This window comes from Hoplias malabaricus, chromosome 14, assembly GCF_029633855.1.
Source record: "Hoplias malabaricus isolate fHopMal1 chromosome 14, fHopMal1.hap1, whole genome shotgun sequence".
In the NCBI taxonomy this organism is placed as follows: domain Eukaryota; kingdom Metazoa; phylum Chordata; class Actinopteri; order Characiformes; family Erythrinidae; genus Hoplias; species Hoplias malabaricus.
In genome coordinates this window covers 16,060,868-16,078,003 of record NC_089813.1, presented here as the reverse complement: position 1 = coordinate 16,078,003, position 17,136 = coordinate 16,060,868, and the positions used below count along the sequence as shown (strand labels likewise).

The following is a 17,136-nucleotide window of genomic DNA, read 5'->3' as shown; positions in this document are numbered from 1 at the left end:
GTACTACAGGTTCAATTTTGCAGAGCTCCTCCTGCAAGTGTGATCCAACAAAACAAACTGGGCAAAAAGAGAGTTCTGAAGTCAGACTGTGGTTTCATCCTGCACACAAGGAGAGAGGGCCAGTGGAGAGCTCCCAGTTAGCAGTTAACCACTCCCCCTGGGATTCATTTAGAGTCCAAGAAGCTTTCTGATAGAGATGAAATTAAATGAAACTATCTGAGTAATAGAGATGGTCACTGTTCTGTTCTTGCCAGTAATGATAGGTTATCTGGTCTCTTCAGCTGGTTTCTTTTAAGGTCTCACACTCTGACTCTACTTTTTTCTCTTTCTGGTCAGAGAGCAATGTGACTATTCTTGGCTAGAGTTAAAAATGGATGGGTAGAAAACAGAAATGCATGAACAGGAAGAGGAATTGGAAAAGGAAAGAGGCATAGAGCTAATTGAAGGTTTGAGGGTAATACTTAAAGCTGTGACTGTCTTTTCAGAGTCTTTGCATATCCCCCTTGAACTTAATATCTGCCCATGCTTGAGAGAGAAATGGGGGAAGATTTAGGGGGTGAAGATTTATTGATGTGGGCTGTTGTGTAACATTTGGTAAATTTTTGGTTTTCTCAAAGAAATTGTGGTGTATATATAAGTGAGTGACAAATATGCAGTTTGAGGATTCCCATCCTCTTCCAGGCATAGTTCAGTTGTGGTGATTGAGATTGGCAATTAAAAAAAAAAAAGAAAAGAAAGAAAAGGGGAAAAAACTTCCTGAACTGGTAATCTCTTTGAACTAAACACTAAATCACTTTATTTTGCAGGGTTTGTTACACAAAAATATATGAAATGTAACATACTAAACACAGAGTGTTTATTATATTATATTATATTATATTATCATTCATTCATTCATTCATTACCTGTAACCGCTTATACAATTCAGGGTCGTGGTGGGTCCAGAGCCTACCTGGAATCATTGGGCGCAAGGCGGGAATACACCCTGGAGGGGGCGCCAGTCCTTCACAGGGCAACACAGACACACACACACATTCACTCACACCTACGGACACTTTTGAGTCGCCAATCCACCTACCAACGTGTGTTTTTGGACTGTGGTAGGAAACCGGAGCACCTGGAGGAAACCCACGCGGACATGGGGAGAACACACACAGACAGTCACCCGGAGTGGGAATCGAACCCACAACCTCCAGGTCCCTGGAGCTGTGTGACTGCGACACCACCTGCTGCACCACCGTGCCACCCATATTAAATTATATTACATTACATTATATTATATTATATAGTTATTGAGTTATACATCACAGTCATTAGATTCAGGTATTTCATTCAGTCTTATTGCCAGATATGTAGTCATGCATTCTGCCTTTATACATATTTATAGTTATAATCATTCCAAAGAACGCACTGAATTCGTGTAGTGCAGTGAGTTCATGAAATTTCTTCCCTCATATATATGCCATGATCAGCTGTGAGTGGTATTGTTTAGTGCAGATGTCTTCAAATCTGGACCTTTGATCCAGGTTCCATGCCAGAATTGTAAATTGGCTAGTTAGTACGACATTATAGTAGCAACTGCTGTGATGTACCTGACTGGCCAGGTATAGTGTCACCTCTGAAATAGGGCAAGCATTTATAAACCATAGCAGCTCAGCTGCAAAGTTGCAGACAATGTGAAGTAGAGCTGGGTCATTGAATATTGAGGTGCACTGTGTGCACAATAATTGCAGAGTCCTAAACCTCCTTTGGCATTAACATCAGCACAAAACAGGGATCTCCATGGCATGGGTTTCCATGGCTAAGCACCTATATACAAGTCTTAAAAGTATGACAACATATAAAATTTAAAATGAAACAAAATTTTTGTTTACAAGATAAATTGACCTTGATCTTACAACATAGTAATAAAAGTCGTGTGTAAAAATCTCAGATTCAGGCATGCATGACCTAAGTCCAGTTTTGGTCCAGATTACTGACAGAAAAATCACTCTATAGTAAACAGTGTTTAGATTTCAATTAATGTGTTTCTCCATATTGTAAGACATACTTGCACAATCAGTGGAGGAGTTTTTGGAAAATAACCTTGGTCCTGTATAATGCATGCTCAATTTGAATCAATGTTTTTCTTCATCTGTTTTTGCTTTGTATATGTTTGTTCATTTCCTCTGTGGAAAGCTAAAATAAAAGCCCACACTCCATGCTTCCACATTTGTTATGGGATGTGAATAAAGATCAGTTCCAGGCTATAGGAAACAGTGCAGTAAAATCCCGTGTCCTGTTAAGTAACCAGTATATGTATGGTAATATATGGGTATAGTAATTTGTATAGGTTGCAATAATTAAGGATATTTCTTTGATTTAAATATATTTACCCAGTTTTCTCCTCATATTAGGCACTGCCAATTCCACCCTTTATCTAAATATGCTGCAATCACACACAGTGCCACCAAATTTGGAGGATGAATGCTTGTATGTGCTTCCTCTGAGACATGAGAAGCTAGCTGCTTCTTATTGAACTGTTGTCAATACAATAATACAGTTCAATCCACTTTGGGGAGAATGCTTAGTGTTCTGTTATGTTTGCTAATATACACTAATGTTGGGTAGCATCATGCAGAGTGTTGGGGCAGAGGGAGGGCCTTGCTACCCACCCAGAGAAACAGTTGTGCTCTCCTGGACTTGAGACAACACAGGGATCAAATCGATGACACAAACAATCCTCCGAAAACTACACCACAAAGGAACCCAACAGAATCACCTTTGCTTTAGAGGAGTTGCATTGAGCGTGTCATATCAAGCTGATAAGCAAAGAGATTTTTTGCTACATTTTAATGATATACAGAAATCAGCATGCATAAGAATAGGTGTTTTTATCTCCCACACCCGGGAGACACACTGATGTTACTGAGCAGAAGTGGAATGGAAGATTTTATCGGCCATCTTAAAGTCTGTATTTTGTTTGTAGAGCTTTCATTTTTATAAATAACCACATGAACAAATGTATATGCTTATCACAGTTTCAACATCAAATATATTTTGGACTTTTTTGCCTGTAAACTTTTAGTTCACAGCTAACTCCACTTAAAGATTCTTGCACAGAAATGTACATAAGTATGCCAGAAAATTCCTATGATCACAGTTACTGAGCACTGCCGCAGATGCACTTAAGGTTTACGATCAGTAGTAAATATTAGTAAATCTTAATTCCCTTAAAATCTAATGCATACAATTATTTCCTGACACTTCAACAATTTTTTGTGCAGAGGAAGTTGGAGATAATCTTAACTAAAGCACAGGCCCTATAGGTTCTCCTCAGGCTGAAGTGTGTGGAGTGTGCAGTCTGCGATGTGGATGGTAGATAGAGGAGGAGTTGAGGTTTTGGGAAAAGTGCACTTGAGAGAATTTGTTTTATGTTACCAGCACTCATGGACTATTGAAGGGGGATCAGAGAAGCTGGCTTTAGAAGTGTCTCTGGATCTGCCTAACCAGATTTTACCTCATGAGACACAAGCCAGGGAATGTGAGCGAGTGTGAGTGAGTGTGTGAGGTAAGGGGCATTACTCAGCACACTGTTTACAGTAGGGACTCCCAGCTCTCTCGCTTGTGAAGGCCTGGGTTGCTTTAACTTGTCTGTCAGTGTGGTATGCAAAGCTAACTTTGGGCACATGTTGTTGAAACATTGTCTTTTTCTTGGAAAATGTTTGAAGAAGTTGCACCACATTTGTTTTTAGCTCTCCTCACCAAAAGTTCTGTAGTGGGAATTATATAGTTATATACTTATTACACTTTTAGTACTTTTAACATGACAGATTCTTTCACATTTTTAATCCAGCAATATTTACACATTCTTTTTTTTTATTTTTACACCAATTTTACTGGTGATACAAGACTCACTTAACACTAATATGCAACAATTTTTTTCTCATTTGGCCTGGAATTATAGCAGCTGGGAGTGTGCGATTTTTGTTGGAGGCATACTTTTATGAAGATAAATTATTTCACAGTAAGCGTTTCTGTGAATTTCATAGGTATATTCATTACTTGAAGGGTTTCATATAAAATTGTGTTTATTTTTTTGAGACCACTGACATACTGCACCACTCCATCATAATCATGTACACTCTGTGTCACTGATGCAATTTGGTAAATGTATATGAGATATCTGCCCATTTTACTCCAACAAACTACTACCTGTAAACACTAACAACCATTTGTAATAGCCAGTATGAAGTTAAAAAAAATGGTATAATGTTCTTTTATTTTATTGATTTCACCATGTATTCAACAAGCACACACATCGATCCACAAAGTGCCATTATCCAAGTGGAATTCAAGAGACTAAAACAAATTTAATCATTCTTATAAACTCAATAAAACATTTTTTGACATGAAGCAGCTGCACTGCATACAGTACATTCTTACATCAGTCAGTGTAGATCTTTGTACTTGCCAGTTGATATATTGTTATGATCCAAGCAGTGAAAAATAGTATGATAAAAATTTAAGTTTACATGAGCTGATTGGATGTGAGCCCAATTTGATTGGATTGGAATTTTCCACTCTTATTCATGATAAGCTTATTTAATTTATTTTATTATTGGCAGATAGTATAAATTTGTGGATGATTTTCTAGATGTAGCACAATTCCTTGTGGTATATTTCATTATGTTTACAAGCTTCAGAAAAAGAACTTTACAACAGCTTTCATGTATCTAAAAGTTGTATTAGTTGTGTTGCTCATATTTACGGCTTGTTTTTAACTGCAGGCAAATATGTTTAATGAGAATTTCTAGGTATTGGTGTCAGCGGTTGTCTGGTTGCTGTCCTGATGTTGTCCAGAGACTGCTTGAACATCTTCTGGAGGTTGTCCAGAGGTTTGAAAGAGGTTACCCTCTTGCCAGCTACTTAGACTGAGAGCTTGTAGGATTACAACACAGTGACATCAACTTCTGATACTCGACACTATTGAACAGCTATACTCACTTCTGAACAAACCACCAAAGGCTAACCAAAGGCTGACAGCAGAAACACAGAAGCCAGGACATTTTCCTTTCAAGAAAGCTCAAAACAACACATATGCTTTCTAGCAAACTGAGGTGTAGAGGTCCGATGTCGGAGCATATTCAACAGTGAATGGCAATTTTTTTCCCCAGTGAGGGTTCTGCTTTAAGGCTGGGGATACACTTTACCTAATTGTTAGTTTAGCCCTGGTACAGTCATCAGAAAGAAATATCTGGTGACTGAAAATTTCTTAATTAATTTTGCACTTGTACAGCAAGGCATATCAGGTATTGGAAGGATATACTCTGCTGGTTTACATCAGAATTAAGCATTTTGGATGCTACATGTCACACTGTTGTATATTATTGTAAACACAGAATACAGAATTTAACATGGTTGCTGGTCTCCATTACTTTTTAGCAATGTTTGTGTTATTCCTGGGCGGCACGGTGGCATAACAGGTAATGTCGCTGTCACAAGTTGTGAGTTTGAGACTGTCTGTGAGGAGTTTGGTGTGTTCTCCTCATGTCTGTGTAGGTTTTCTCCAGGTGCTCCGGCTTCCTCCCACAGTCCAAACACACGTTGGTAGGTGGATTGGGTACTCAAAAGTGTCCCTAGGTGTGAGTGTAAGTGGGAATGTTTGTTACCCTGTAATGGACCGGTGCACCCTCCAGGGTGTGTTCCTCTCGCCCAGTGATTCTGGGTAGGCTCCCATGGAGACGCTGAACTGGATAAGCAGTTACAGGTTAATTAATTAATGCATTATTCCTCTAGCCAAAACCAAAGAATACTCCAAAATCCAAACATTTGGCTGTATTTGAAGTGGTAGAAATATGTCGAAAATTTTTTTCATTAATGTGTGACTTTAGAAGGATAATTTAGTGTAATATACCTGCTGGCAGGCCTGCTAATGACTCACAGGGCCAGGTGTGATCTTATAAAGGGAATACATATTTGTGGACAACTTCTTATAACTTTTGTCCTAGATTGTTGCTAAATCTTCCACAAAGAAGGATACTCACCCTTTTAAACCCACCCCATATTCCTGTCTACTCCATTTAGGCTTGTGTAACTTCTAAAGTACAGTCAATTATACTAGCAAAACAAGCTAGTTATCCAGATGCTATCATTAGCTAATGACAGTACACCATGCAGCGTAACATTACAATGACCACTGGTTGAGATGACAACACACACTAACATGCCACTACCGAATCAGTGTCACTGCAGTGTTAAGAAAGATCCACTACTTAAATCATACTTGCTCTTTGGTGGTCATGTGAAATCCTGACTATTGAAGAACAGGGTGAAAAAGGGCTAACAAAGTTTGCAGAGCATCAGATGCAGAGCAATACAGTCTGTAACTGTAGAGCTAAAAAGTGCACTTGTGTCATCAGTGGAGCTGATAAAATGGACAGTGAGTGTAGAAACAGTATGGTCATTTTAATGTTAAGGCTGAACGGTGTAGGTTAGCAATAGACTTGATTTCTGTTAGAGAGTGTAGAGCTCTGCCTTCACAAAGTCTATTTTTTCATCCACATTTAGTTCAATTTGTCTTGGTTTTATCCCCAAACATTCCAATTACGAGATTTTGTCTGGCTCTTCAACACTAGTGTTATACAACTGTGCTTGCTGTATTTAATATTATCCATTCATATGATAAAATATATAAACATAGCTGTTAGGATTTGCAGTTGACAGCTTAAAAAGTATCTGACATACATTCATACACCCCAGTGAATTTTTGAATATGAATGCCGACACAGGTTAGGCGAGGATGAGGTTTCTGATAACTGCTCTTCTATAACACAGAAAGCTGGTCAAAGATGGTGATATAAATAGCCTGATCTATTTTCTTTGGTTTTGTGAGAAAATGGGATATTTTTCAAGCTGTTGAAACAGTGTGGTGGGTCGCTGGGTGGTCACGTCCACAGGACCTTGTGGGAACGCTGATATTTCTCTTTGGTGATTTCCTCCTCAAACTCGAGACACAGCTTGCTAACTGCAGGCTAGCACAGCAGGCTAATGACAGAGAAACTAAACAATCTCCCAGTAGGGCAGCAAGGCCGACTAAAGGTTATAACAGTCTCGTAGTAGTGCATGTTAATGATTCATGTTTCTAAGATATAAAATCTATGTCTCCACTAGTTCAGCAGTAGCTTAGCATGCTAATAGTAGTGCATGGTATTTTAATGAGTTCACAGAGAACTACAATAGAGAGATCATGACTGGGTGGTCTATCAAAGGCCATCATGTGGATTTCTTAAATGCTTGAAGACAAGAGACAAGCCCATACAGCCTACACACACCTGCAACATATATCAGAAGCCACATCTGGTGCTGCAGTTACACCATACAAAGACAATATTTCAAATGTGAGAAAATATAAAATATATAATTTTTTTCACTTTATTTTATTTTATTTTACATGATATGTGCCCATTTTGAATTTAATGTCAGCAACACATTCTAAAAAACAGGTCAATGATGGGATTAGGTGTATAAAAAAGAGCAACTGGGAGAGGCTGAGTCTTTCAAAAATAAAGATGAGTAGGTTTACACCACTGCACAGGCAAATAGTAAAATGTTTCTGAACTTAAAATAATAAAGAACTTGGGTATTTCTTCATCTGCAGTACATAATATCATTAAAAGATTCAGAGAAACTTGAGAAAGCTCTATAGGCAAGACCAAAAAAAAAAAACAATATTGGCTGGCTGTGATCTTCGGGCCCTCAGGTGGCACTGAATTAAAAACAGACTGTTTCTGTAGTGGAAATCACTCCATGGGCATCCAAAAATGCAAGTTAAAACTTAAACGCAAAGAAGAAACCATATATAAACAGGATCCAGAAACACAGCCGGCTTATCTGTGCCCAAGCTCATTTAAGATGGACTGAGGCAAAATGGAAAATTGTCTTGTGGTTCAACCAATCAAAATTTGAAATTCTTTTTAGAAACCATGGATGCTGTCCCTGCCAGGCTAGAGGAGTGCAACCATCAGGCTTTTTATAATAACGCGGTTAAAAACCAGCATGCGAGATGGTATGTGGTGCATTATTGCACAAGGCATGGGTGACTTTCACATGTGTGAAGACACCATTGATTCTGAACAATACATACAATATTAAGAGCAGTATGTTTGCTTGCCTCCTTGCTTGCTTATTTATTTGTTTGTTAGTTTGTTTGTTTTTTGGAAGGCCTTTTTACTTTAGTAAGACAAGGCCAAACCACTTTCTGCATGCAATACAACAGCATGGCTCCTTAGTAAATGTGTCCGGCTGTTAAACTAGTCCAGACATGTCACCCACTGAAAACAAGGGGTGCATTATGAAATAAAAAAGAAACTATGAATATATAACGAAAAACAACAAGCTGTTGAGCAGCTGAAATCCTTTAACAAGCAATGAAGGGAAATCTTTTAAATTATTTTACATTCAAACCTACAGCAATTGGTTTCCTCAGTTCCAAATGTTTACAGATTGTTGTTAAAAGTAGAGGTAATGGGACATTTGCAAGTTTATCCTTGCATTCTTTTTTACTTTTAGGTTTGCTTTTATATTGGTTTTTCTTTATCTTTTTCTTCTTATTTTCTCCTGTAAAACTCGTGTGGAAGAGACCGTAGGTCATACAGACACCTCACTTGGGAGGTAGCTGTAAGTATAATTAGGAGTCCAAACACTGCATTGTGCTGGAGCCTTATGGTTTTTGTTCTGTTTCGTCCTCTTCATTTTTGTTGTTTTTTCTTCTTTTTCTCAGATGAAACGCTATGGGCAGCCCAAACCATAAGGCCTACAGATTTTTTTGTATTATTATTATTATTAGTAGTAGTATTAGTATTAGTATTATCAATATTATTATGATTATTTTATTTATTTATTCATTGATTTCAACATTTAAAATATTGTCTTTGCACTATTTTTCATTCAATATAGATTTTAAATGATTTGCACTCTCTTTTGATATTAATTTATATTTTGCTCAGTATCCCAACATTTCTGGAATTGGGGTGTTTAGTTAACATAGACTGTCAGTCTGAATTAAAATTTTAGTGAGCTAATTTATAATGCTTACCACTTCTCAGGCTCTTTTAGTTAAAACTGACATGCTTCATCTGAGTCATAGTTGGAGACATTGTAAAATTCTGTATTCTTGGCATTCCTTTTCAAGTAAGTCACTTTCCTTTTCATGTAGCCAGCCCGCTTGCAGCACTTACCACCCTCAATTCAAACATCAAAATGTGTCTTCTTAAAAAGATTTATTTATTAACACTGAATGTGTTTAATTTGCTGATGACTTGCATGTGTCTGTCATTCATATTTTGGGGCTTTCCTGGTATGATGCAAATGTTAGTTTCTGAAGCTTAGCCTGTTGTCCATTTAGCTTTACCGTATTAGCCACAACTGGTGTAATCAATCAGTGGCTGAACAAATTAGAAAACACTTTTAACGTTCCTGCCTGGGTTCTTTTGGTTCCACGAGTAGGTTGTGATGGTAAAGTGAGCCACAGTAAAATTTGTTGGTCTCTTGTGTAAATTTTGGGTGCATCTGTTTTTGTTCTTTTTTTTCTTTTTTTTTTCTCCCTGCTGGCTCGACATGGTAATAACTTCAAGCGATGTCATAACACAAATTATAAACACATATTCCTCAAGCATGACGCATAGAAATAACAACGTGAAATGGGCCGCTCTGATTTAGTGCTGCTGCTGGCTTTACATTTCCCCCTACTCTCTCATTCCTTCTTTCCTCTTCCCTTTCTCCATTTCTCTGGCTGGTGCACTCTCAACTCAGTTGTCATTCATGTTCATGAGGATGCGATGCGCTTGACCTCTGCTTAACCCCTATGTTGGCCAAAATGCTTGGGGAATCATTTTTTATGTTGTCTGAGCTTTGGAGAGCATCTGTTGTGCGGCATCAGCTAGAGCGTGACAGACAGCACCTCGTGTGGAAGATGTCTTCATAAAGAGGCCTGCCCCAACTCCAGAGCATGCACTTTATCCATCTATCATACACTTCCAATGGTGCCTGTCCACCACAGCCACGGACACAAAATTACCTTCACATGTCCAGCCCTCAGCTTTGACCAGGAAAAGTTATGCACCTTAGTGCTACTGGATGAGAGAAATTATAAAAGGATAGAATGAGAGGATTGAGTGAAAAGCTGAGTGCTTTGAAGTATGCTTTGGGGCATTTCCTTCAGATTCAGAAGATATTGCAATCTGGTCAGTCACAGTGACATGGTCTAAGAACTTCTTAATGACGCTGCACTCTGGGGACACTGAAACATTAAGATCTCTGGAGATGGACTTGTTTCATTGAGATTGTTTGTGCTTTTCCACAATTTTCTCACACACACTGACAATTCTTAGCTCTCATTTGCTCAGTGTGATACACACACACACTATATATATATATATATATATATATATATATATATATATATATATATATATAATTTTTATTCAATGTAATTTGTGCTGTTCACACAGACGGTTCCCAACAGAGCACTGCCCAGGGCATCACACTCCCCACTTCTTCCAACAGTACATCCTGGTGCCATCACTTCCCCAGGTATAAGCCAAATATGTATACTGAAAATGAGACATGTGAAATCAGATATGGAGAGGGGTTTAGAATGTACCATCTGACTGGTCAGCGCCTACATCCTGTAGACATCAGTAAAAATTCTGTGACGTGTGCCATAGTCACCCTTGTATCAGTTCAGACCAGGTAGTGTAGCCCTTCCTTCCACAGAAGTGGCCCTTGGGTGCAGTAAGTGTCTGGCTCATGGTTTGTGTCTCAGGCCACAGTTGGTAGGTACTCACTGCTAGTGAAAGGAAACATCCCACATTGCTTGACCGTAACAATTGAACTTTTGTCAGAGTTGTTCAAGTCTTCATGCCTGCCAATTTCTCGCACATTGAACATGTCTGCTACAACAACTGACTTTGCTTAGTGTCTAATATGTCCCAGACCTTGACGTTTTATGAGATAATGTAATCTATGGTCTTCCTTTTATCTGAGTGAGGTAACATATGAAGTTGAGTTGTAGGACTTTTAGAGCTTCATTGCAGAAAACTTTGCATTATACATGTTTCATGTTGGGTTCACTGTGTAAAATGCATAGTCACTGGTGATAAAATGTGCAAAAATGTATCTCAGAAATGTCAACTTTCAGTTGATACCTTATTTGTGTTTACAAGCAGAAAACATTCTATAATGATTTGCCTTTTTTTTTCAGTGCTTAAAATATAAATGTAAAAAAAATCCTGAAAATAATTGGAAGAGCAGTTTTGAACCTGTTCAAATGGAACATAATGCAAATATAAATGTTGTTCATTGTGCAATGACACGTCGGGTTTGTATCTATTTGTGAAAGTACATTAATGTGTAGAGTGACATAAAAGAAGTGAATTGAATTTTAAGTTCTGAAGCTTTTCAGTTAGATACCATAGATTGAGAACATGTTTGCCTGATTGCTGATTGTTGTAAAGTAGTGACAAAATGTCACTTTTTTACCCAGTCAAAACACTTCAAACTTGTCCCAAAACACCAAAGCCAAGAGGTAACAAGACAGAGACAAAGACTAAAAGGAATGGCTTCAGTTCAAAAATGGCAAATAAACCGTCTGTGCGGACTCAACTGGGGTCGCCTTGTATATCATTGCCATTGTTTTGTTTTTATTCGTTGAAAAATGAAGGCGGCCTTTGACTCATAGTGGATTTATGTCGAGTGCAAAGCTGCTTTAGGTCCTTGGCCAAACGACTATTCCAATTAATTGTGATTTAATACCTCTGCAAGAAATTAGGCCTCTTTTTCCAAAAGGGCCATATAATTAGCACCATCAACTTTGAGGGATGAAGGTTGTGGTTCAAGATGGGGAGAGTTTTATGGACCAGCTAATCAAAATAATGCCCCTTTTATGGCTATAGGAAGACATCTCTCATCACTATCAGGCAAGGCTACTCTGCCCTCTGCTCCACACACATGGTGGTGAGTGCTGAATTTCACTGTATTAATCAAACAACTGGAAGTAGTTTTGCTTGCATTGAAGCATGGCCGCCATGTTGAATTGAAGCTAATTCTGGTGCTGACATTTCAGGCTTTGGTCACACTTGCATCCTCTGAAAGAACCACTGTATTGAAGATCACGTTAGAAGGAGCCATTTAAGAAAGAGCAATCAAGCTAATGGACGGGATAAGAAAGACTTACTTGAGAAGGTCACTGCAAGAATGAAAATTTGTGGTACAAGCCATACCTTTCTGGGTGGATAAGTAATATTTCACTTAATGTTGGCCATATCGTAACATGTATTTCTCAGATTAAGACCACACTTGAGGAGAAGATGCATTCTCATGGAGCCCAGAGGCCACTTCTCTTGGTTAATTTGTAATTAAAAAGGAAGCAAAATTATAAGAGATTCTTACAGTATGTATGTAAAAAAAGTCCAATCATTTTCTTCTTTTTTTTTTTTTTACATTCCTGGTCAATGTGGTCTGTAGCCCACCTGGAATCACTGGGTGCAAGGCAGGAGGAACACACTCTGGACAGGGCACCAATCCCATATTAATAAAAGTTCCATGAATATGGAATGTGAGCTGTTTTAAAACTTACAGCTACATCAAAGTATATCAACATGAAATCAACATGATTCCATGAGTCCTAATAAATGTACATATAGGGTCTTTATCAAACCTAGTGAGCTGTCAAACTATAGAGCATTTTACATCATAGTGTACATGCTCCCGACACTTAGGCTGTCCCAATTTTTAGATTCATTTAGATGAATTTAGATGAATTCATTTAGATTAATTTAGATTCATTATGTGGCCTACCAAGGTATCTTAATCTTGCAGAATTTTAAGGCAGCATCAAACCCTTCCTCAGCCGCAAATACAATCCCATAATGCTACCCAAGTACAACTTTTGTCAATTTTGCACTTCTCCCATAGCAAAAATAATTTAAATTGTGATAAAACGGGAAGACTAAAATCCGCGCTGAAGCGTGCGGTGGGTAGGAACAAGCTGTGACGCAGTCGCTCTCTAACTAAAGTGTTTCAGTAATCTGCCTCATGGGGACAGACAGCCGTTAGAGGACTGACTACTTAAACAGCTGTCTATGTAGTCAATTTCTGTCTAGGCAGCTCAATTGCAGGTTGGAAATCTGATTTGTTGTAAAATACATAATATATGCACATCTATGACACCCTCACAACATTTATATTCCATATTTCTACTCTACTTATAGATCTTGAATGCACATGAACATATTTGGTTTCATGGCATAGCTAGCCACATTAATTTAGTTTATGCTCATGTTGCCCAGCAAGTTTTTTTGTGAATGTTTTTTGAAAATAAATACATTCATGAATTCAATGTTGGTGTATTTATTACATAATCTGTTGGCCACCATTTTATAAAAGCAATAAGACACTTGAGACTGTGATACTTATAATCCTTTATCATAGGGAAGGAAGTTTTAGGCACTGCCCTTTGTGTTGTTCCAAAAACAACTTTTTCCCATTATAAAGTGATATACAGCATCTCATGGCTTATTACTTTATTTCAGAACTTTCACACCATACCTCGTTACGTTATCAGAACAGAAGAATAAATTGGCATCATTTGCACTGCAACACATTAGATTTGTTTCTTAAATTTAAATTGATAGGTCTTTTCCAAAATCTCGTGAGCTGTCTACATAGTGTTTGTCCCAAAACCTAGTGAGCTGTCTAAGGTATCTTAATCTTAACCTTAATTTTAAGGCAGTGTTGAACCCTTCCTTAGCTGCGAAGGCAATCCCAGGATGCAACACGAACAACTCCCGTCCATTTTGCTCTTCTCAAAGAATAAAAAATAATAATTAAAATCGAAATAAAAACAGGAAGATTTGAACCCACCACACTGAAACACTGAGGCAAAACTTGCCACTCAGGAAAAAAACCCCATAAAAAACAACAAATAACTGGTTGCCTGCGGTGGGTGGGAACAAGCCATGACGCAATCGCGCTCTAACTAAAGCATTTCAGTAATCTCCATCAGTGCCTGCAGCTCTCAGTTTTGGGACACACCGTAAAATGATCTCTAGTTAGACAGCTCACTAGGTATTGGAACAGACCCTATGTGTCTGTGTTCCCTATTACATTACTTAAGAAGGTGTCACTCATTCCAGTCTTAGTACAGTGCCAGCAAACATACCAGGAGAGATGTGTCTCCAAAAACTTTTACCTTAAAGAGATACATTTTCATCTTCCTCAGATGGCCCTTAAGATCATGTAAACCTTCTATTAAGGGATGGACCTTTGAGGTCATTCAGTGAGAGTTTGTACTTATTAACTCTTTTCCCTACACCAAATCCCCTTCATTTCGTATCTCCTCTCATGTGTTTTGTACTTGCTGTTGTCGTGGTAACATGCCCACTCTGTAAAGCTCACCGATGTGCTGTATACAAACCGAAGAATCATGGAACTACATTCCATGCCCATATACGCCCAAAAGTGAAGGGATCACTAGTCACCTGTATTTAGACTTCTCCATGATACAGTAATGTATACAAGACCTTCTTTCCAACCCAGGCCTGCACTGGCAAAAAACACTGGTCTCTGGTATACGTTAACAGTGTAGAGTATGACCATAGCGTAATCCTGCTCAAGGGACTGCTCATGCTGTGCTAATTTTCTCCTGTGGTGTCAATTTTTTTGTCACAAACCATGCCAAAACCACTCAAACATGGTTAGGTTTTTCTGGGTATGTGACACTGTATAAGACACAGTATATGTCATTGTCTCATGGAGAGTAGGTGATCTGTTTCTGCTTTTAGCATTGGATAGGGTAAATAACACTGGAGGTGTTGGGAGACTGAGGGATATTCTCCTTCGACGTATGGGGGTCGGTTTGATTAATTGAGCGATTAAGGTTTGAAATTCATGTCAGCACTCTACAGTGCTAGACTCCATTAGTTGGAGAGAAGGGGAGAATCCAGATGTTTTGCTCAGATAATTGTACAGAGAACAGCGACAGTGGAATTCCATCACAGAAAGGCCCAGTGCTCAGAAAGTGCTGTTTATTTTCTGACTTATGACTAAAGGGGACTTAAATCATGGAAAAAATGTGTTTCTCTTCTCTCATTCTCCTCTTTTCTTACTCTTATTTTTACACTCTTTACTGCTTATAGGCTTTTGAGTAAATTCAAATGTTTTTCACTTCTCTATACATGCTCTCAAAAAGCACGTATTGTCACCGTCTGGAGAATGACTAACAAAGCTGACAACTCAAACCTGTGGTATGGCTGACCTGTACTCTGATTCAGAGTGCATAATCCCTTCTGTCTGAGGGATGTGAATGAATGTGTTTAAATTGAATGCTGAAAATGCAAGGCTTATCTACTAAGAACTAAATGGGCAAGAAACCATTTAAAAGTCTTTGCTGATCTTTTGAGGCAGTTAAATATTAATGACTTGAGAATTGAACTGGTACAGCCCACAGTTTCTACCTTGGCTGGGATACATAACTGAAAAATTCAGTTAGGTGATGTGACTGATTTTTTCTAGGATTTATAACTAATTTATTTATGAATCCTTTCTAGGAGTTATGAATAATTTGTTCAAAAACAGCCCCAGTGTTGCCATTTTGGCAAGAATTTTTAGCAATAAATATTAGGATATTAATGCTACATCAGATCAAATATATGTATGTTTGTAGAAATGTAAAAATAGCAACATGCACATATGAGTATTTGAATTTGTTCTATTTGCTTTCATATGTGAAACAGTATAACAGCATTTCTCTCAAAGATTGTTGAGGAATGAAGAAGACAAAGTTGTAACTGATTAACAATTCATCTTCCTTGTTCATCTTCCTTGTGGTAGCAGAGTGGAATTTCATTGTTCAAATTCCACGTCAGCATATAAACACAACTAATAGGAAGTGGAGTCTGCTGAGATTGAAATTCCAGGATCAGTGTTCTGTTTTCCAAATATTCTGTAGTTTAATAATCATGATTATTTTCTGAAACTCACCCTTCCACATCACAGTGATTGCTGTGGAATGATGGCTATGGGATAGTCAGCCCAGAGCAGTAGACTGTAAAAGTGGACGAGCAATCGTAATGCCAACATAGACAAACTCTGGTATAAATCACGATAACCCCCACTCGAAGTTTGCGAAAAAAGGATACTACGTAAGTGTGTGTGTCTGTGTTTAAAGGGGGATGGATGACTTACCAAAGGAGGTGTAATGACAAACCAGAGATTAGTGACGATTCTCCTTCTGACCCTAGGCAAACAGGCAGCCATTAGGCAAGAATCTCTCTGATGACAGGAAGAGAGCAGGGGGTTGTGGGTAGTGCGGTACTTCGGTATGCGAACCGTCACTGCGCACCTGCTGTCTTGCTAACCTCTCCTGCTGCGGAACTCTGTGTGTATTTGCCTGCCCGAATAACAGTGTTGTGTGTTTGTATCTGGTATTTGTTAAAGTAATGACTTACCGTAGGTCGTAACCCCCCCTTTATCCTTCTCGATTTCCCACCAGGCAGCAGGCCTTGTTGGCAGCCATCAGTGAAAAGGATGCTAACATTGCCCTCCTAGAACTTTCTGCTTCTAAAAAGAAGACGAGCCAGGAGGAGGTGATGGCACTGAAAAGAGAAAAGGACCGACTCATGTATCAACTCAAGCAGCAGGTAATGCACTGTCTCTGACTAATGGAATGTCAGTTCTTCCATTAATTAGTAAACACGGGTGTAAGAAGAAACCTGCTCATAATCTTTATGACGTGACTATAATGACGTCTATGTGTTTCCCAATTTCTGTCAAATAGGTAATTTTCAAAAAAATGGACTTTCTCTGTTTCCTAAAAGAAAAACACTTTAAGTCTTTACCTTTACTCTAGGTTTGGTAGTTTTGAAATTGAATTTGTCTTTAAATTTGGGTTTCAGTGTTAGGATCAGTTAAGAGTGTGGCTTTGTTTTGTTTTCTAAGATTAAGGTAAATATTTTGTCAGAAACCATGGTTTAATTTACAATTTGGTCATTTCCCTCCACTGATTTCCTCAGTGCACAGCATCTATCTTGTTGCTAAAACCAGTTGCCTTAGAATTTCTTACTGTTTTAATATTTTATTTTACTGTTGTGTGGAACA

At 38.3% G+C, this 17,136-nt stretch overlaps 1 protein-coding gene across 2 annotated transcripts in view; it reads left to right on the top strand.

The window, feature by feature from the left end:
• Positions 1-17,136, top strand: part of LOC136665649 (ERC protein 2) — a 259,064-nt gene that overhangs the window by 155,692 nt on the left and 86,236 nt on the right. For both annotated transcript variants that reach the window (XM_066643294.1, XM_066643293.1), the window contains one exon: positions 16,532-16,679. In XM_066643294.1, coding sequence (XP_066499391.1) covers positions 16,532-16,679 — 148 coding nt within the window. The remainder of the gene's footprint in view (positions 1-16,531; positions 16,680-17,136) is intronic.